Source organism: Hypanus sabinus, chromosome 30 (genome assembly GCF_030144855.1).
Source record: "Hypanus sabinus isolate sHypSab1 chromosome 30, sHypSab1.hap1, whole genome shotgun sequence".
In the NCBI taxonomy this organism is placed as follows: domain Eukaryota; kingdom Metazoa; phylum Chordata; class Chondrichthyes; order Myliobatiformes; family Dasyatidae; genus Hypanus; species Hypanus sabinus.
The window spans coordinates 21,974,092-21,990,147 of NC_082735.1; the positions used below are offsets into that span (position 1 = coordinate 21,974,092).

At 41.3% G+C, this 16,056-nt stretch overlaps 1 protein-coding gene across 6 annotated transcripts in view; it reads right to left on the reverse strand.

The window, feature by feature from the left end:
• The window catches only part of zmym4.1 (zinc finger MYM-type containing 4, tandem duplicate 1), a 233,179-nt gene that overhangs the window by 161,080 nt on the left and 56,043 nt on the right, over positions 1-16,056 (reverse strand). For all 6 annotated transcript variants that reach the window (XM_059954389.1, XM_059954387.1, XM_059954391.1 and 3 more), the window contains one exon: positions 815-881. In XM_059954389.1, coding sequence (XP_059810372.1) covers positions 815-881 — 67 coding nt within the window. The remainder of the gene's footprint in view (positions 1-814; positions 882-16,056) is intronic.

Consider the following 16,056-nt stretch of genomic DNA (forward strand, 5'->3'; position numbering starts at 1 on the left):
GAACTGGCTCCACAGCTTTGGACTTAAATGCAGGGACTCTGCGGTTCATGTTCTGTGTATTATTTGCTTACTTATTTTCTTGTCTGCACAATTTGTACTTTTTTCACACATTGGGATGTTTGTCAGTTTTTCTGGGGTTTTTTTGTGGATTATATTGTTTCTTTTCATGGCTGCCTATGAGAAGATGAATCTCAAGGTTGTATACAGTATACATACTCTCTTAATTAATTTACTTCAAACTTCAATAACATTGTGGGAAAGGTTATTGTCATGATAACACATTACTAAGCACTCCAGACCCTTTCTGTAGTCCCAATCATCTCTCTTTGAGGTACACCCACTACAGTGGTGATACCATCTGCAAACTTGAAGGTGGAGTTAGAGCAGAAGAACCTGGTCACGAAGTCATGAGTGTACAGGGAGTAGAGTAGGGATCTGAGAATGCAAAAGCACATCAGTGTTTAGAATAATTGTAGCAGAGAGTTTGTTGGCTATCATTTCTGTCTGCAGTCTGTTGGATAGGAAGACAATAATCCAGTTGCAGAGGAAGACGTTGACTCCCTGAGTCCAGAGTTTGGTGCTGAGTTCAGAAGATTCATCAGTACTTAATAAAATCTTACATCGGAAATTTATTTCCACACAGGTTGATTAGGAACAAAAATTAACTTTTTCTAAATATTTAACAGGTATTAAACTAATATGAAAAGAAAATATTTTGAAACTGTAAAAACTATTTTGTGTGAATTTAGTCTTACAAAAGATTAATGAAATATTGTTTATTAATAAGAAAAATATTCAAAACTGAAGCACTTACTAGCGTCTCCATCTTCTTCCCAAGTGCCAGGAGAACGACAAGCTGAATTACTGAGAAACTCTTCATCCTACATAGGAAGAAATGGAGAGGGAGAAAAAAGTAGGTCATCATTCAATAAAACAGCACTGTTCCATGACTTGTCTCCAGAAAGTTAAATGACCACAAAACTCACTTTATTTGACACTCCTGTTAACAAATTCTTTTTCAATTAAAAATTCTGCATACAATGTACTTTTCCCATCTTTATCCTTCCACATCTCTACAGCTCAAAACATGGCTATTTTCTAATTTTTATTATTGGGATGAAAGTCGATCAACTTGAAAAGTTAACTATTTCTCTCTCCAGATGTCACCTGACTTGAATCTTCACAGTACTTCTCAACAATACTGAGTACACTATTTAAACAATCACAGTCCAGGTTCAAAAAAATGTGAACCTTTTCGGTAATGCCTTCTACAAAATTTATTTGGAGTGGGTGTTCCAATCAATGAGTGGAGATTGAAGGTGTGAGTTGTAGAGGTGCCCTGCCCTATAAAAGAGATACACAAAATTAGCTGATTGAGCCTGCTCTTCTCAAGAAAAATCTGTTAATGTGCACCACGCCACAATCAAAACAGCTATCACATCCTATCACCACAATTTTTGGTTTACCAATGATAGAGTCAATTCACTTATCTCCTTCTGCTTGTCGGATGATTGCATTTCTTACATTAATGGCTAAAAGATATATTTTGTTGAATTGGAAAGAGATTAATCCTCCTACCACTTTTCATTGGTTTTCTCAAAATATGTTATGTCTAAATTTGGAAAAAATTAGAAGTGTCATATATGATCCTTCTATTAAATTTGAAAAGACTTGGAGGCCATTTATTCATATTTTCCCATGATGTAATTTGACCACTTTCCAATTCTATTTCTTTGTTTTTGATTATAAACATGTAGAGAGAATCAGAGTTGATGACACCGATGATTCTGTCTTTTCTTAGATATTATAAACAGCCCATGTTTCTTTTCTTTTTTTTAAGTTAGTGGTTAGTTTGTTAGATTAGTTCTTTTTTTGGGGGTAAATTTTTTTCTTCTTTTTCTGCTTTTTTCATATTGTTATATCTAGTTTGTTTCTTCTGTTTTATTCATATATTCATATCATGCATAATTTTGGGAGACTTAATTTTATTGTACTTATTGTTTATGTATCCTTCTATGTTCATTTTAACTTTGTAATCCCAATAATTATGTATTAATTTTTGTTAGCTCAAGATGTTGATATTAATAAAAAGATTGAAAAAGAACAAAACAACTATCGCCTCTTTCACCTCAGGTGGCTGAAGGAGTTCAGTACGAGTCCCCAAGTCCTCACAGAACTTTCTACAGGGGCACCATCGAGAACATCCTGACTAGTTGTGTCACTACCTGGTACAGGAACTGTACTACCCTCAATCACAGGACACAGCAGAGAGTGATGTGGACAGCCCAATGAATCTGTGGATGTGAACTTTCCTCTATTCAGGACACTTACAGCAGCAGCTGCATAAAAAGGGACTCCAGCCACCTCAATCACAAACTGTTTCAGCTGTTTCCCTCCAGCAAACAGCACCGCAGCATGAAGTCCATGACCAACGGGCTCTGGGAAATCTCCTTTTACCAGGCCATTGGATTTATCAATACACATTGATCTAACTGCATATCTGACTGTACATACAAGTATACAGAACAATTATGTATAGAACCTCGTGTTTCGGCAATATCCTCCCACATTTCCCCTCTTTATTACTTGTATATTGTGATGGAGAAGCAACATGAAAGATTTTTGTTCCCTTGTTGTGAGATGGGTGTAAGAAATAAAATAAATTCTAAATTCTGTCAGAGAACCTTAGAAAAAGAATTGTAGAAATGCATGAAGCTGGGAAAAAACCACTTAAGTATTTCTAAACACGTGGGTGTTCATCAGTCCACAGTAAGAGAAATTGTCTATGAATGGAGGAAATTCAGCACTGTTGCTACTCTCCCAAGGAGTGGGCATCCTGCAAAGATCACACATTCAGCACATGTGCAATGCTGAAGGAGGTGAAAAAGAACCCAAGGGCAAAAGATCTTCAGAAATATCTACAACTTGCTAAAGTCCACTTTCATGTATCCACTATGAGAAAAAACACTGAACAAGAACGGTGTTCATGGAAGGATACCAGAGGAAACCACTGTTCTCCAAAATAAAATGCTGCACATCTCAAATTTGTCAAAAAAAGCATTCGGCTACTCCACAAACACTTTTGGGACAATGTTCTGTGGACAGATGAGACCAAAGTTGAACTCCTTATCTGAAATGCACAACACTATGTTTGGAGGAAAAAGGGCACTGAACATCAACACCAAAACGTCACCCTAACTGTGAAGCATGGTGGAAGGAGCATCATGGTTTAGGGTTGCTTTGCTTTGGAGTTCACATACTTTTTCCAGCCTGGACTGTGAACGATTAAACGATGTGTTCAATAAAGCCATGAAAATTACATGACAATCAGACCAGATTTTATGTGTAATTAATGTAGAAAAGCAGGGAATTGCAAAGGGTTCACAAATTTTTTTCTTGCGACTATACCTTTGAAATAGTTTCCTGTCATATATTCAAATATTCTTTTATGATTCTTGGTTACAAGTTTATTAAATCAAAAAGTTTCTTCAAACATGGATAGCACTTCCAATAACATACATGCATTGCACAATATGAAAATAAATAAAACAATCTATTGGATCCATAGAGATAAAAGTAAAAGGCATATAGTTCAGATATTCTATTTTTAAACTTCAAAATTAACAAGGGAAGACATGCCAAATTCTTGTTTCTGTCTGTGCAATTGGATTATGGAAACTGAGCTGCTAAAATGGATAATGCGAGATACAAAAACAATAGATCTAAATATTTCTATTAGCTTCTATACATTTATGAATTGGATCAGGTTGTGCAAAAATAAGAAAATGTATAAAGCAGGCTACAGTTCTTTCATAATTCACAGCAAATTATTACATGTTGAAATAATGACAGAAGTGGAATAGATGTTCAGAATATCTCAAATCAGCCTGCTCAATCCTCATTTTTATGCCCTCACTATGTTCTTTCACAGCTTGTAACTAATCCAGATGTGAAAAAACAATTCAATAATATCCTCCAAGGAAGTCAGATACCTATTATAGAAAGAGAAAATGTACACACGTCAGAACGGGAAGAGGTACAAAAAGTTAGCATTCAGTGGAAGATGGGGCTGAAACATGTAGAACAAAGGGATTATCTCTGATCAGGTGAGCAGGTATAAACATATTAACACATACAAAATACTGGAGGAACTCACAAGATCAGACAGCATCTATGGAAAGGGATAAAGAGAGAACGTTTTAACTGAGAGGAAACCCAAGTTTTTTTTGCCTGTGTAATGTGCTGTAATTGACGAGGCTGGAGTTCATGACCAGCAGAATAGTCAATACAGGTTTCCCCCACTATCCGAAGGTAGAGCGTTCCTATGAAACGGTTTGTAAGCCAGAATGGTGTAAAGCAAAGAAGCAATTACCATTAATTTATATGGGAAAAATTTGTCAGCGTTTCCAGACCCAAAAAATAACCTACCAAATCATACCAAATAACATAAAACCTACACAGCCTATATAAAGTAGAAATACTTCCCTGTAATTATTGCAGTACTGTCAAGCTAGCGAAAATCTCACACAAGCACTCTTAGCAGAAGCACTCTCTCCAGTAAATTTGAAGCTATGAAACTGCCATCCCCTCAAAAACCTTTCAAACCACCTGTGTTGCCTTTATGGCAGTTATTTAGTTTATAATATTTTCGCTTTAGTAATTCGTTTGTTAGCATTTTAGTTAAAGTTAGGATTGTTTAAAGTAAATTCGTTGTCTGTGATATATCGCGGCATGCGACGACGTCACATCTGGTTTCACTGCGTCCTGTGGGAAAATACCGGTTTGGAGAAACGGGAAGGTGGGGGCTCACATGTGCGAGTCCAGCGCAAGAAAAGTTGTCTTCTACGCACTAGAAACACAGTGAAGCAACGCCGTAAGTTCATGAGATAATCGGTATGTTGAATTAAAATGTTAACGCCGATTCTGTTAAAAGTAATGACGGTCAATAAGGTTTATGCTTTCGTTAGAGTTGCAGATAGTTTGTGTTGAAGTGTATTTAAAGCAGTCAATGGCATAAGTAGATTCTGACTGTATGCTGCACTTTAATGTAATGTAGTTGTAGTTTTACTTTTGCAAGTATTTACGATGTACATGTGATATGAAGAAAGAAACAAATGCTGTACAAATCTTGTATTGTTTTATCAAACAGTTTTCACCATACGTTAATGAGGAAGAGTGAACAGTAAATGGTTAATCTTACTGCGATCCTGTTTTCATTGACTACGGTTTACCTCGGTGTTTAGTTCGGCGTTCCGTTACACCCGAGCAAGAACACTACACCACCCACGACTACCTTTAAATTCCACTTTTGCAAAAATGTTTTTAAGCTATGGCAGCTAGAATGCAGTTCCGGGGGAGGAGCTTGGCTGCTTGGGGTGCACGGTGCCTTTTTTCATTGTTACATCCCTTGTCACGTGACAGGTGTTGAAGCTATAGTGGACTTGGTGGAGTGATGTCATTTTCCTGCCAGTTGTGACAGGTTTTTTTTTTAAACAGGGTATAAAAGGAGGACCCCTCCCTGTGAGGAGGAGCAGTTCGTGGCTGGATTTACCATGTCGACTTCATGCCACTGCGTGATTTAATGGTATGACGCAGTTTAGTTGAAAAATGAAGTTTTATCTAATGCCTAAAGTTTAAAAGGTCATTGCCAGCAGTTTCTTTATAATACTGCTAGTTGAGAATCAGTGGAGAGTGAAGATCGGAATTCGGGAGTTAAAAGATCGAGGAGAATCGATTTCGACGGTGAAACAGGTTCAACCTTGTTTGATCCTCATTCGGAAGGAATTCGTTGACTGTTCTCGTGTTAATCCCTGTGAAATAGCAGAAGGGATTGGGAACAGTTCTGTAAAGGAAAGGTCAGTGCCTTTAAGCCGTTCCATTTGAAAGAGACTTGAAAGAGAATTGAAATAGTCTTAAAAAAAGTCTCTCCCTTAAATGGACTGTAAGCATTTTGAACTTTTGCAATACTACTTTGAAGAACTGTTTTTGCAACATCGCTTTAAGAACTGTTTAAGCTGTCGCACAGCACAGCAGCTGATTTCCGGTTACATTTGTGATTTATTTACTTTTGGGGGTTTGTTTTCAGTGTTTAATAAATGTGTTATTCGTTATAAAAACCCCTGCCTAACTCATATATTTATTGTTGCTTGAATCCGCAACATCATAAAAGCGAAAACACTCTTCAAGCAGCAAAAACAGTTAACTAATGTAGGTCTTTCATAAAAGCGAGGTATTGTAAAGTGAATGTTCAGAAAACTGGGGCCACCTGTACAAATAAGACCTGAGCCAAAACAGTGATAAAAGGCAAACATTATTACATATTTAAATTTATCAAGGTGAGGGATGTTCGTACAGGTAGTCTCCGGGTTACATACGAGTTCCGTTCCTGAGTCCGTCTTTAAGTCGGATTTGTACGCAAGTCAGAACAAGTACATTTGGTATTATTTAGCGTCAGTTAGTCAAACTTTTGTCTTATTATATATTTTACCTTTCTATGCATATAAAACACTTAAGAAACGTATGTATTCCAATAATTAAACCACTGCATTGCTTAAGAATAACTGTAGCTTTCATCGGGGCAAGGCCTTTCACATGCTCCATTATTCTCACTTTATCCATTATCCTTTAAAGTTGTTCTGATCGTTGATCGACTGTAGCCTAACGCTTTTCCAATGACCAATGGTGTTTCACCTCTTCCCAAATGCTTTATTATTTCCACTTTATTTTCAATCCCGATCGCTTCCCGTCAATGGAATAGAAACACTGCGGGCAGCGGATCCCAACCTGCGCCGGCTCCCAAGGTCTGCTGGGTCCTAAGGACCACAGCACTAAATTCCCCGGGTCCTAAACTGCACTGAGACAGGTTAAATGGGATAAGTGGGGACTGTGCTGGGTTTGGGTATTTGATCCTCCACAATATTCTGCGTGGGAATTTAAACTGGAGGTGGCAGTGTTTTTTTTACGAGGTCAAGTTGTGAGCTCGACATCAACCCGGCACGGATGGTACAGGAGTCACTGGATCGACATCAACCCGGCACGGGAGCAGTCTATCACTAAATCAAACTCGGGAACCTCTGTTCTCTAGCCCGGTGCCGATCTGACTGCGCCACCAGCTGACTGGAATGTTGGGGGGGGGGGGGGGGAGGGGGTCAGGGTGAATCTTACAAAGAAAAATTTAAGCCAAATACAAAGTTAAACACTCAACACAGTGTCAACGATAATGGCTTAAAATGGTGGATAGCGTTCTCCTTCCTCAGTTCATAAGTATGAGTTGTCCGTAAGTCAGATGTTCGTAATTCGGGGACTACCTGTACTGAGGAATGAAACAGTGTGGCTATATGAACATTATAATCATTAAATCATAAAACAAAGGAGCAGAATTAGGCCATTTGGCCCATCAAGTCTGCTCTGCCATTCAATCATAGCTGCTCCTTTTTCCCCCTCTTCAACCCCATTCATCTGCCTTTTCCTCATAATCTTTGATGCTGTGACCAATCAAGAACCAATCCATCTCTGCCTTAAATACACCCAACAATCTAGCCTCCACAGCTGCCTGTGGTAACAAATGACACAAATTCACCATCTTCTGGCTAAAGAAATTTCTCTGCATCGGTTTTAACTAGGACGACTCTCTCCCTTGAGGCTGTGCCCTCTTGTCCTAGAAACATCCTTTCCATATCTACTCTGTCTAGGCCTTTAAACATTCCAAAGATTTCAATGTGATTCCCCCTCATCCTTCTAAATTCCAGCGAGTACAAATCCAGAGCTATCAAACATTCCTCATACGATAACCCTTTCATTCCCACAATCATCCTTGTGATCCTCCTCTGAATCCTCTTCAATGCCAGCACATCGTTTCTTAGATGAGGAGCCCAAAACTGTTCACAATCCTCAAGGTGATGTCTCAACAGTGCCTTATAAAACCTCAACATCACATCCCTGCTGTTGAACTCCAGACCTCTTGAAATGAATGTTAATATTGTATTTGCCTTCCTCACCACCGACTCGACCAGCAAGTTAATCTTTAGGGTGTTCTGCACAAGGACTCCCAGTCCCTCTGCATCTCAGGTTTTTTGGATTTTCTCCCCATTTAGAAAATAATCTGCACATTTATTTCTACTACCAAAGTGCATGACCATGCATTTCCAGCACTATTTCATTTGCCGCTCTCTTGCCCATTCTCCTAATCTGTCTAAGTGTCTCTGCATCCAAACTGTTTCCTCAAAATTCCCTGCCCCTCCACCAAACTTCATATCATCTGTAAACTTGGCAACAAAGGCATCTATTCCATCATCTAAATCATTGATATACAGCATAAAAAGAACAAACAAAATGCTGGAGGAACCCAGGAGGCCAGTCAGCATTTATAGCAAAGAGTACAGTCAATGTTTCGGACCGAAACACTTGAGCAGGACTGGAGAAAAAAAGGTGAGTAAATTTAAAAAGTGGGGGGGGAGGAGGGGGAGGGGAGAAAGAAGCACAAGGTGATATGTGAAACCGGGAGAGGGAAGGGTGAAGTAAAGAGCTGTGAAGTTGATTGGTGAAAGAGATACAGAGCTGGAGAATGGGGAATCTAACAGGAGAGGACAGAAGGCCGTAGAAGGGAGAGGAGCACCAGAGGGAAGTGATGGGCAGGCAAGGAAGGGAAAATGGGATGGGGAAAGGTGAGGGGGGGGTGCATTACCAGAAGTTCAAGAAAACATTGCGCTTAGTAAAATAGAGGGCTATAGGTAAGCCTAGTAATTTCTAAGGTAGAAACACGTTCAGCACAACCTTGTGGGCCGAAAGGCCTGTATCGTGTTGTAGGTTTTCCATGTTTCTATAAATAGTGCATAATCATGTTGGTGGCTACCTAGATGGAATACTGTCACGCAGGTGAGAAACTGCTAGAAAATTCAGTAGTCTATTGAACAAGGAGGCAATTAAAAGAGAGAGAGGACTCTGACTTGGTTTTGATAACACTTTTAATTGTGACCTTCAGAGAGAGAGTACGGCGCCAGCTGAGACAGGAGCTGGTAAGTCACCATGGTAACAGCTCAGAGTGGTTGAGCTAACACGGCTGGAATTTTGAAAGAATTATAAAAAGTTGAGGCTTTTGGTCTGATAACGGCAGAGGAGACACAACACGGGAAAGTTGCGGAAGCTACTCGAGAAACGACTGGTGGAGTTTAAGACCACCACGAGAGTGGAGGCCACGGACCGATTAATTTCGACCCGTGGTTACCAGTGTGGGTAACAGCTTGCCTGTGGGGGTCTGCTAGTGGTGAACCTGTGCCATGGGTTAGCAGACCGTTCCCTAGAAGGGGCTCTGTCCATCTGTGTCTGTGTGGGGTTCACACGAAGTGACCCTAAAGACTTCGGAAGCAAGAACAACTAAAGCTGCCAACGTAAACATCAACTCAATTAACTCTCTATCTCTCCATCAATTCAACGATGCAACACAAAGTGAACTGAACTGCTTAAACTTACCTGACACCGTAAGACTGATATCTACCTCCGGGACTATTATCTTTGTATCCACACACATTTACAGAGATAGACAGATAGATAGATAAAATAGTTTATAACCTGTACCGTATTATCCAGTTTTAAAGATATTAATTCGTAGCAGTAATAAATATAGTCTTAATTTATAGTAAACCAGACTCCAGGTGTATTCCACTTCTGCTGGTCCTTTTTCAACTTGTCACGGGATTCGTGACAAAATTGGACCCTGCGTTCGGGATCTGAACAAATTTGGTTGGAGCCAATTTTCAAAATTGTGGGGGCTTGTTTTGCTCGGGGAAATCCCTTGTAATTAATGTGTGTGTGGAAAATAGCAGAAATGAAGGCTATTAAATTTATATAGAACCCTACTCCTGTTTTTGAGGAGAGCCAGAAAGGAGGTTCTATGCAACATTGCTAGAAAATGGAAACTTTCTGGAATACGGAGGAGTAGGACAAAAGCAGGAATTTGGAGGAAAATAGCTGAATATTGTGTTGAGAAAAAGTTATTTGAGGAGTCGCTACAGGAGTTTCCGATAGGTGATGAGGAAACCCTGTTACAACTAGAACAATTAAGAATGGAGAGCCTTAAGTTCGAGGCTGCAGAGGCAGAGAAACAGAGAGAGTTTGAGAGGGAGATGCGGCGTCAAGAGGGTCAAGTATCAGGCCGTGGTGGCAAGAGGGGTGTGCCAATTAATGTCAGTCAGGAAATTAAGTTGGTACCTCTGTTTGCTGTAGGAGGATGTTGATAGGTACCTCCTACATTTTGAGAAAGTGGCTCAGAACAGTAAGTGGCCGAGGGAGAACTGGGCAGTATTGCTACAAAGTGTGTTAAAAGGGAAGGCGCAGCAAGCATATTCTGCCTTGTCTGTGATTGAGTCAACTAATTATGATGCTGTGAAGGAGGCTGTGCTTAAGGTCTATGAAATGGTGCCAAAAGCCCACCGACAGAAACTTAGGGGTTTGAGGAAGTCTGGGAACCAGACATATATAGAGTTTGCCTGTGAAAAGGAGAGGTACTTTGATCGGTGGTATGCCTCGAAAAAGATAGACGAGGACTACCACAAAGTGAGACAGCTGATGCTGATCAACGAATTTAAAGAGTGTGTCCCTAGTGAGATACGGATATACTTAGAAGAGAAAGTGGTTGAGACTCTTTCCACGGCCGCTAGGTTAGCGGATGAGTTTGCCCTGACTCACAAGATTAAGTTTTTCCCGAGCAAGAGTTATCAGAAGAGTTACCGGGATAATCAGCCGAGTAACACAGGAAACAAGGCAGGAGCTAGTGACAGAGGTAAAGAGGAGGGGAAACCGACCAAAGGTAAGTTTTCCAGTTTTACCTGTTACTTCTGCAGGAAGCCTGGCCATGTGGCATCTAACTGTCTTATTTAGAAGAAAGAAATGGGAAAGGAGAAGGGGAAAACCCCCGACGCGTATGCACCAGCGGCTGAGACCACACGAAGGAAGGTGGGGTCTGGACAAGTTCAGGAATGGATTGAGTGGTTTATTAACAAGGGTCTTGTGTCTGTGAAGGAGGGGTCACCCTTAGTTCAAGCGAGAATTTGGCACAATACTGGAGCCTTTCAGTCACTGATATTATGACATGTCTTAGAATTTGGTGACGAGACAAAAACGGACCAAGTGAGTATTCTGGAAGGTATTGGCAGGGGAATAGAGGTCGTGCCTTTGCACAAAATAATACTGAAATGTGACTTCGTGTCTGGACCAGTTGAGATAGGGATATGACCTAAATTACCGATAGCTAACGTGGACATCTAGTTGGGAAATGACCTGGAAGGAAAAGATGTATACGCAGGGTTACAGCTAACAAGCCGGCCTGCTGTTAGTGAGACAAGCGCAGACAGTGAACTTTATCCTGCATGCGCAGTCACAAGAAGCATGACAATGAAGGCTGCAGAAGTGAAGTGATCTGGACGGAAGGGGTCAGGTGCCTACGATAGCAAAGACAGGGGTACGGATCCTACTGACTTATCTGAAGCCTTTCTACCATCCATGTTCAACCAAGACTCAGGTCGTGAGGCGGCTAAGAGGGGTTTGTCAGTGTCCAGGAGGAAGCTTATGGAACAGCAGGATAGGGATCCTGAGATTACAGTTTTAAAAGAGACAGCTCTTTCTGAGGATGAAATTCAGAGGGAGTCAATGGGTTACTATCTGAAGGACAGGTACTAATGAGGAAGTGGAAACCATCGACAGTACCTGCCGATGAGGACTGGGCCGTGGTGCACCAAGTGGTGGTTCCGAAGGGTTACCGTACGGAAAATTTAAATACAATACCTTTAGGGGGGCATCCTGGAATTAGAAAGGCAGGGCACAAGATTATGAAAGAATTTCATTGGCCGGGTATAAGAAAGGATGTGGCGGTTTTTTGTAAAACCTGTCACACATGTCAAGTGGTAGGGAAACCAAATCAAGACTATCCCAAAAGCGCCACTTCACCCCATACCAGCTTTTGGCGAACCTTTCTCCAGGGTAATTGTGGATTGTGTTGGCCCACTGTCAAAGACTGCAGGTGGCCACCCATTCTTGTTAACCATTATGTGCGCTGCCTCTAGGTTCCCAGAAGCAATACCCCTCAGGAACCTAAAGACTAAAACAATGGTGAAGGCACTTACTAAATTCTTCAAGTTAGTGGGTCTGCCCAAGGAGATACAATTGGATCAGGGCAGTAATTTTACATCGGGTGTATTTCAGCAGATAGTTACGGAACTGGGAGCGAAACAAATTTTGTCCACAGCATAACATCCCCAATCCCAGAGAGATTTCACTCTACCCTTAAAACCATGATTAAAACGTGTTGTATGGAAAACAAAAAATATTGGGTTGAAAGTATACCTTTACTATTTGCAGTAAGAGATTCGATCCAGGAATTGTTGGGGCTCAGTCCGTTTGAGCTCGTGTTCAGTAATAGGCCTCGAGGACCCTTGACCTTAATGAGAGAGCAATGGTCTCAGAAGGAAGTGCGAATTGGGGTATTGGATTATGTCTTAGAGTTTTGAGACAGGCTGAGCAGGGCTTGTGACCTTGCGAAACAAAATCTCCACAACTCCTAAGCTGATATGAAGCGCTGGTATGACAGATAGGCGAGGGAGCGAAGCTATGAGATTGGAGATAAGGTTTTGGTTTTATTTCCCTTGGAGAATAATCCTCTCCAAGCTCAATTTAGTGGACCTTACAAAATAATGAGGAAAACTGATGAGCTGAACTATGTTATCAGGACACTTGGTAGAAGGAAGGCCACTCAATTAGTGCACGTGAACCTAATCAAACCTTATTTTGACTCTAAATCCGTATCAGTTGGGGTCACAACCAAACAAGACCCAGCTGCAAAGACTAGCCCAGAGATAACGGAAGAGTGTAATGAGCAGTGTCTGGTTTCAGTTCAACTCAAGAATGCTAGTGTTTTAGAGAACATAGTCAGTAAAATTAACCACCTGGAACCAAAGCAACAACAGATAAAGGAGCTCACACAAAATGCTGGTGGAACACAGCTGGCCTGGTAGCATCTATAGGGAGAAGCGCTGTCGACGTTTCGGGCCGAGACCCTTCTTCAGGACGGCCCGAAACGTCAACAGCACTTCTCCCTATAGATGCTGCCTGGCCTATTGTGTTCCACCAGCATTTTGTGTGTGTTGTTGTTTGAATTTCCAGCACCTGCAGATTTCCTCGTGTTTGCTATAAAGGAGCTAATTGGCAATCATTCCGATCTATTCCCAGATACACTGAGGAAGTGTAGTATAGCGACGCATGATCTCATTATGGAGCAGGCTGATCCAGTGAAACAGCACCCCTACAGGATGAATTTAGAACATAGTAAAGTCGTGGAACAGGAAATCGAATATATGTTGGCCAATGATATTATCAGGCCATCCACCTCTGCGTGGGCTTCCCAGTGCGTGTTAGCTCCCAAGCCCGATGGGACAATAAGATTTTGCACAGATTATAGAAAAGTCAACGCAATAACCAAAACAGATTACCCTATTCCCAGAATAGATGACTGCATCGATAGGGTGGGGAAGGCTAAGTACTTAACAAATATTGACCTGCTAAAGGAGTACTGTGCGTTCCCTTAACTGATAGGGCTCGAGAGATATCGGCATTCGTCACGCCCTCAGGGTTGTACGAGTATAATGTGATGCCTTTCGGGATGAAAAATGCCCCTTGGACATTCCAACGTATGATAAACTCTGTGATTCAAGGCTTGAAGAATACTGGGGCATATATTGACGATTTAGTAGTATGGAACGACACGTGGGAGGAACACATGGTAGCAGTACAGAAATAATTTGACCGGCTCTCTAAAGCTAATCTGACAGTGAACCTTGCCAAGAGTGAGTTTGGTCATGCCAGGGTCACATATCTTGGTTACATGATGGGTCAGGGTCAACTGGCTCCTGTGAAAGGGAAAGTTCAGGCCATCGCTGATGTACCTATTCCAATGGTTAAGAGAGCCTTGAGAAGGTTTTTAGGTATGGTGGGGTATTATCGAAAATTTTTCAAGAACTTTATGGATATTGCCCTTCCACTGACAGAACTGTTGAGAAGGAGTGAACGATTTGTGTGGGATGAGCGTTGCCAAAAGGCGTTTGAACGGTTGAAGGGCATCCTGTCACCATCCAGTGCTAAAGGCACCGGACTTCACTAAGCCATTCTCCCTAACGACAGATGCTAGCAATGAAGCTGCAGGGGCGGTGCTATTACAGAGGGGAGATGATGGTTTTGTACATCCGGTGGCATACTTTTCCAAAAAGTTTAATGTGCACCAGAAAAATTACTCAACAATAGAAAAAGAATTGCTGTCCCTCATTTTTGCATTACAACATTTCGAGGTTTACGTCAGTGCCGCACAAAAGCCGTTAGTGGTGTACACTGACCACAACCTTTTGGTGTTTTTAGATAAGATTAAAGATCAAAATCGGCGTTTATTAAACTGGAGCCTGTGTGTACAGCACTTTGATATCGAGATAAGACACTAAAGGGGTACAGACAATGTCACTGTGGATTGTTAGAAAATGCTAATGAACTGTGTAAATGTTAAATGTACACTTCGTGAAGTAGAATGCAGTGCTTGGTGTGTAGAATCTGTGAATGGGCAAAATTTTGCTCAAAGATCAAAATTTTCCCAAAAAGGGGCAGGTGTCACACAGGTGAGAAACTGCTAAAAAATTCAGCAGTCTAATGAACAAGGAGGAAATTAAAAGAGAGGACTCTAACTTGGTTTTGATAACACTTTTAATTGTGACCTTCAGAGAGAGAGTACGGCACCAGCTGAGACACGAGCTGGGAAGTCACCATGGTAACAGCTCAGAGCGGTTGAGCTAATGGACTTCTGGAATTTCTAATGGATTAGAAAAAGTTGAGGCTTTTGGTCTGATAACGGCAGAAGAGACACAACATGGGACAGTTGCGGAAGCTATCCGAGAAACTACTGGTGGAGTTTAAGACCACCATGAGGGTGGAGGCCTCGGACCGATTAATTTCGACCCGTGATTACCAGTGCGGGTAACAGCTTGCCTGTGGGGGTCTGCTGGTGGTGAACCCGTGCCGTGGGTTAGTAGACCGTTCCCTAGAAGGGGCTCGGTCCATTTGTGTCTGTGTGGGGTTCACACAAAGTGACTCTAAAGACTTCGGAAGCAAGAACAACTAAAGCTGCCAACGTAAACATCAACTCAATTAACTCTCTCTCTCTCCATCAATTCAACTCGACACAACACAAAGTAAACTGAACTGCTTAAACTTACCTGACACTGTAAGACTGATATCTACCTCCGGGGACTGTTATCTTTGTATCCACACACACACATTTACGGAGATATATATAAAATAGTTTATCACCTGTATCGTTTTATCTGGTTTTAATGATATTAATTCATAGTAGTAATAAATATAGTCTTAATTTATAGTAAACCAGACTCCAGGTGTGTTCCATTTCTGCTGGTCCTTTTCAACTTGTCACGGGATTCGTGACAATACAAAATGTTGTTCTTTCAACCTGAGTGAGTGCAACAGTAGAGGAGGCAATGATTTGACATATCGGAATGGGAATGGGAAGAGGTATTAATATCAGTGGCCACTCAAAGATCCTGCTTCTTCTGGCAGTTGAAGCACAGGTGCTTGGCGAAGCAGGCTCCCACTGATATACAGGATGCCACAGCAGGAGCACCGGACACAGTATATGACCCCAGCAGACTCACAGGTGAAGTGTCCCCTCACTTGAAAGAACTGTTTTGGGGCCTAAATGGTAGTGAGGGAGGAAGAATAGCACTTGTTTCGCTTGGTAAGTGCCAGGAGGAAGATCAGCGGGGAGGGACAAATGAATGAGAGAGTTGCTGAAGTGAACACGATCCCTGCGTTAAGCAGATAGTGGAGGTTTCCAGTCCTGCTGAAGAGTCTCAGCCCAAAAAGTAACTGCACTCTTTTTCATTGATGCTGCCTGGCCTGCTGAGTTCCTCCAGCATTTTATGTGTGTTAATTGGATTTCAGCAACTGCAGATTTTTTCGTTTGTGAATAAATCTAAAACATATTCATCTAATCAGGTATTAATACATTCTGAA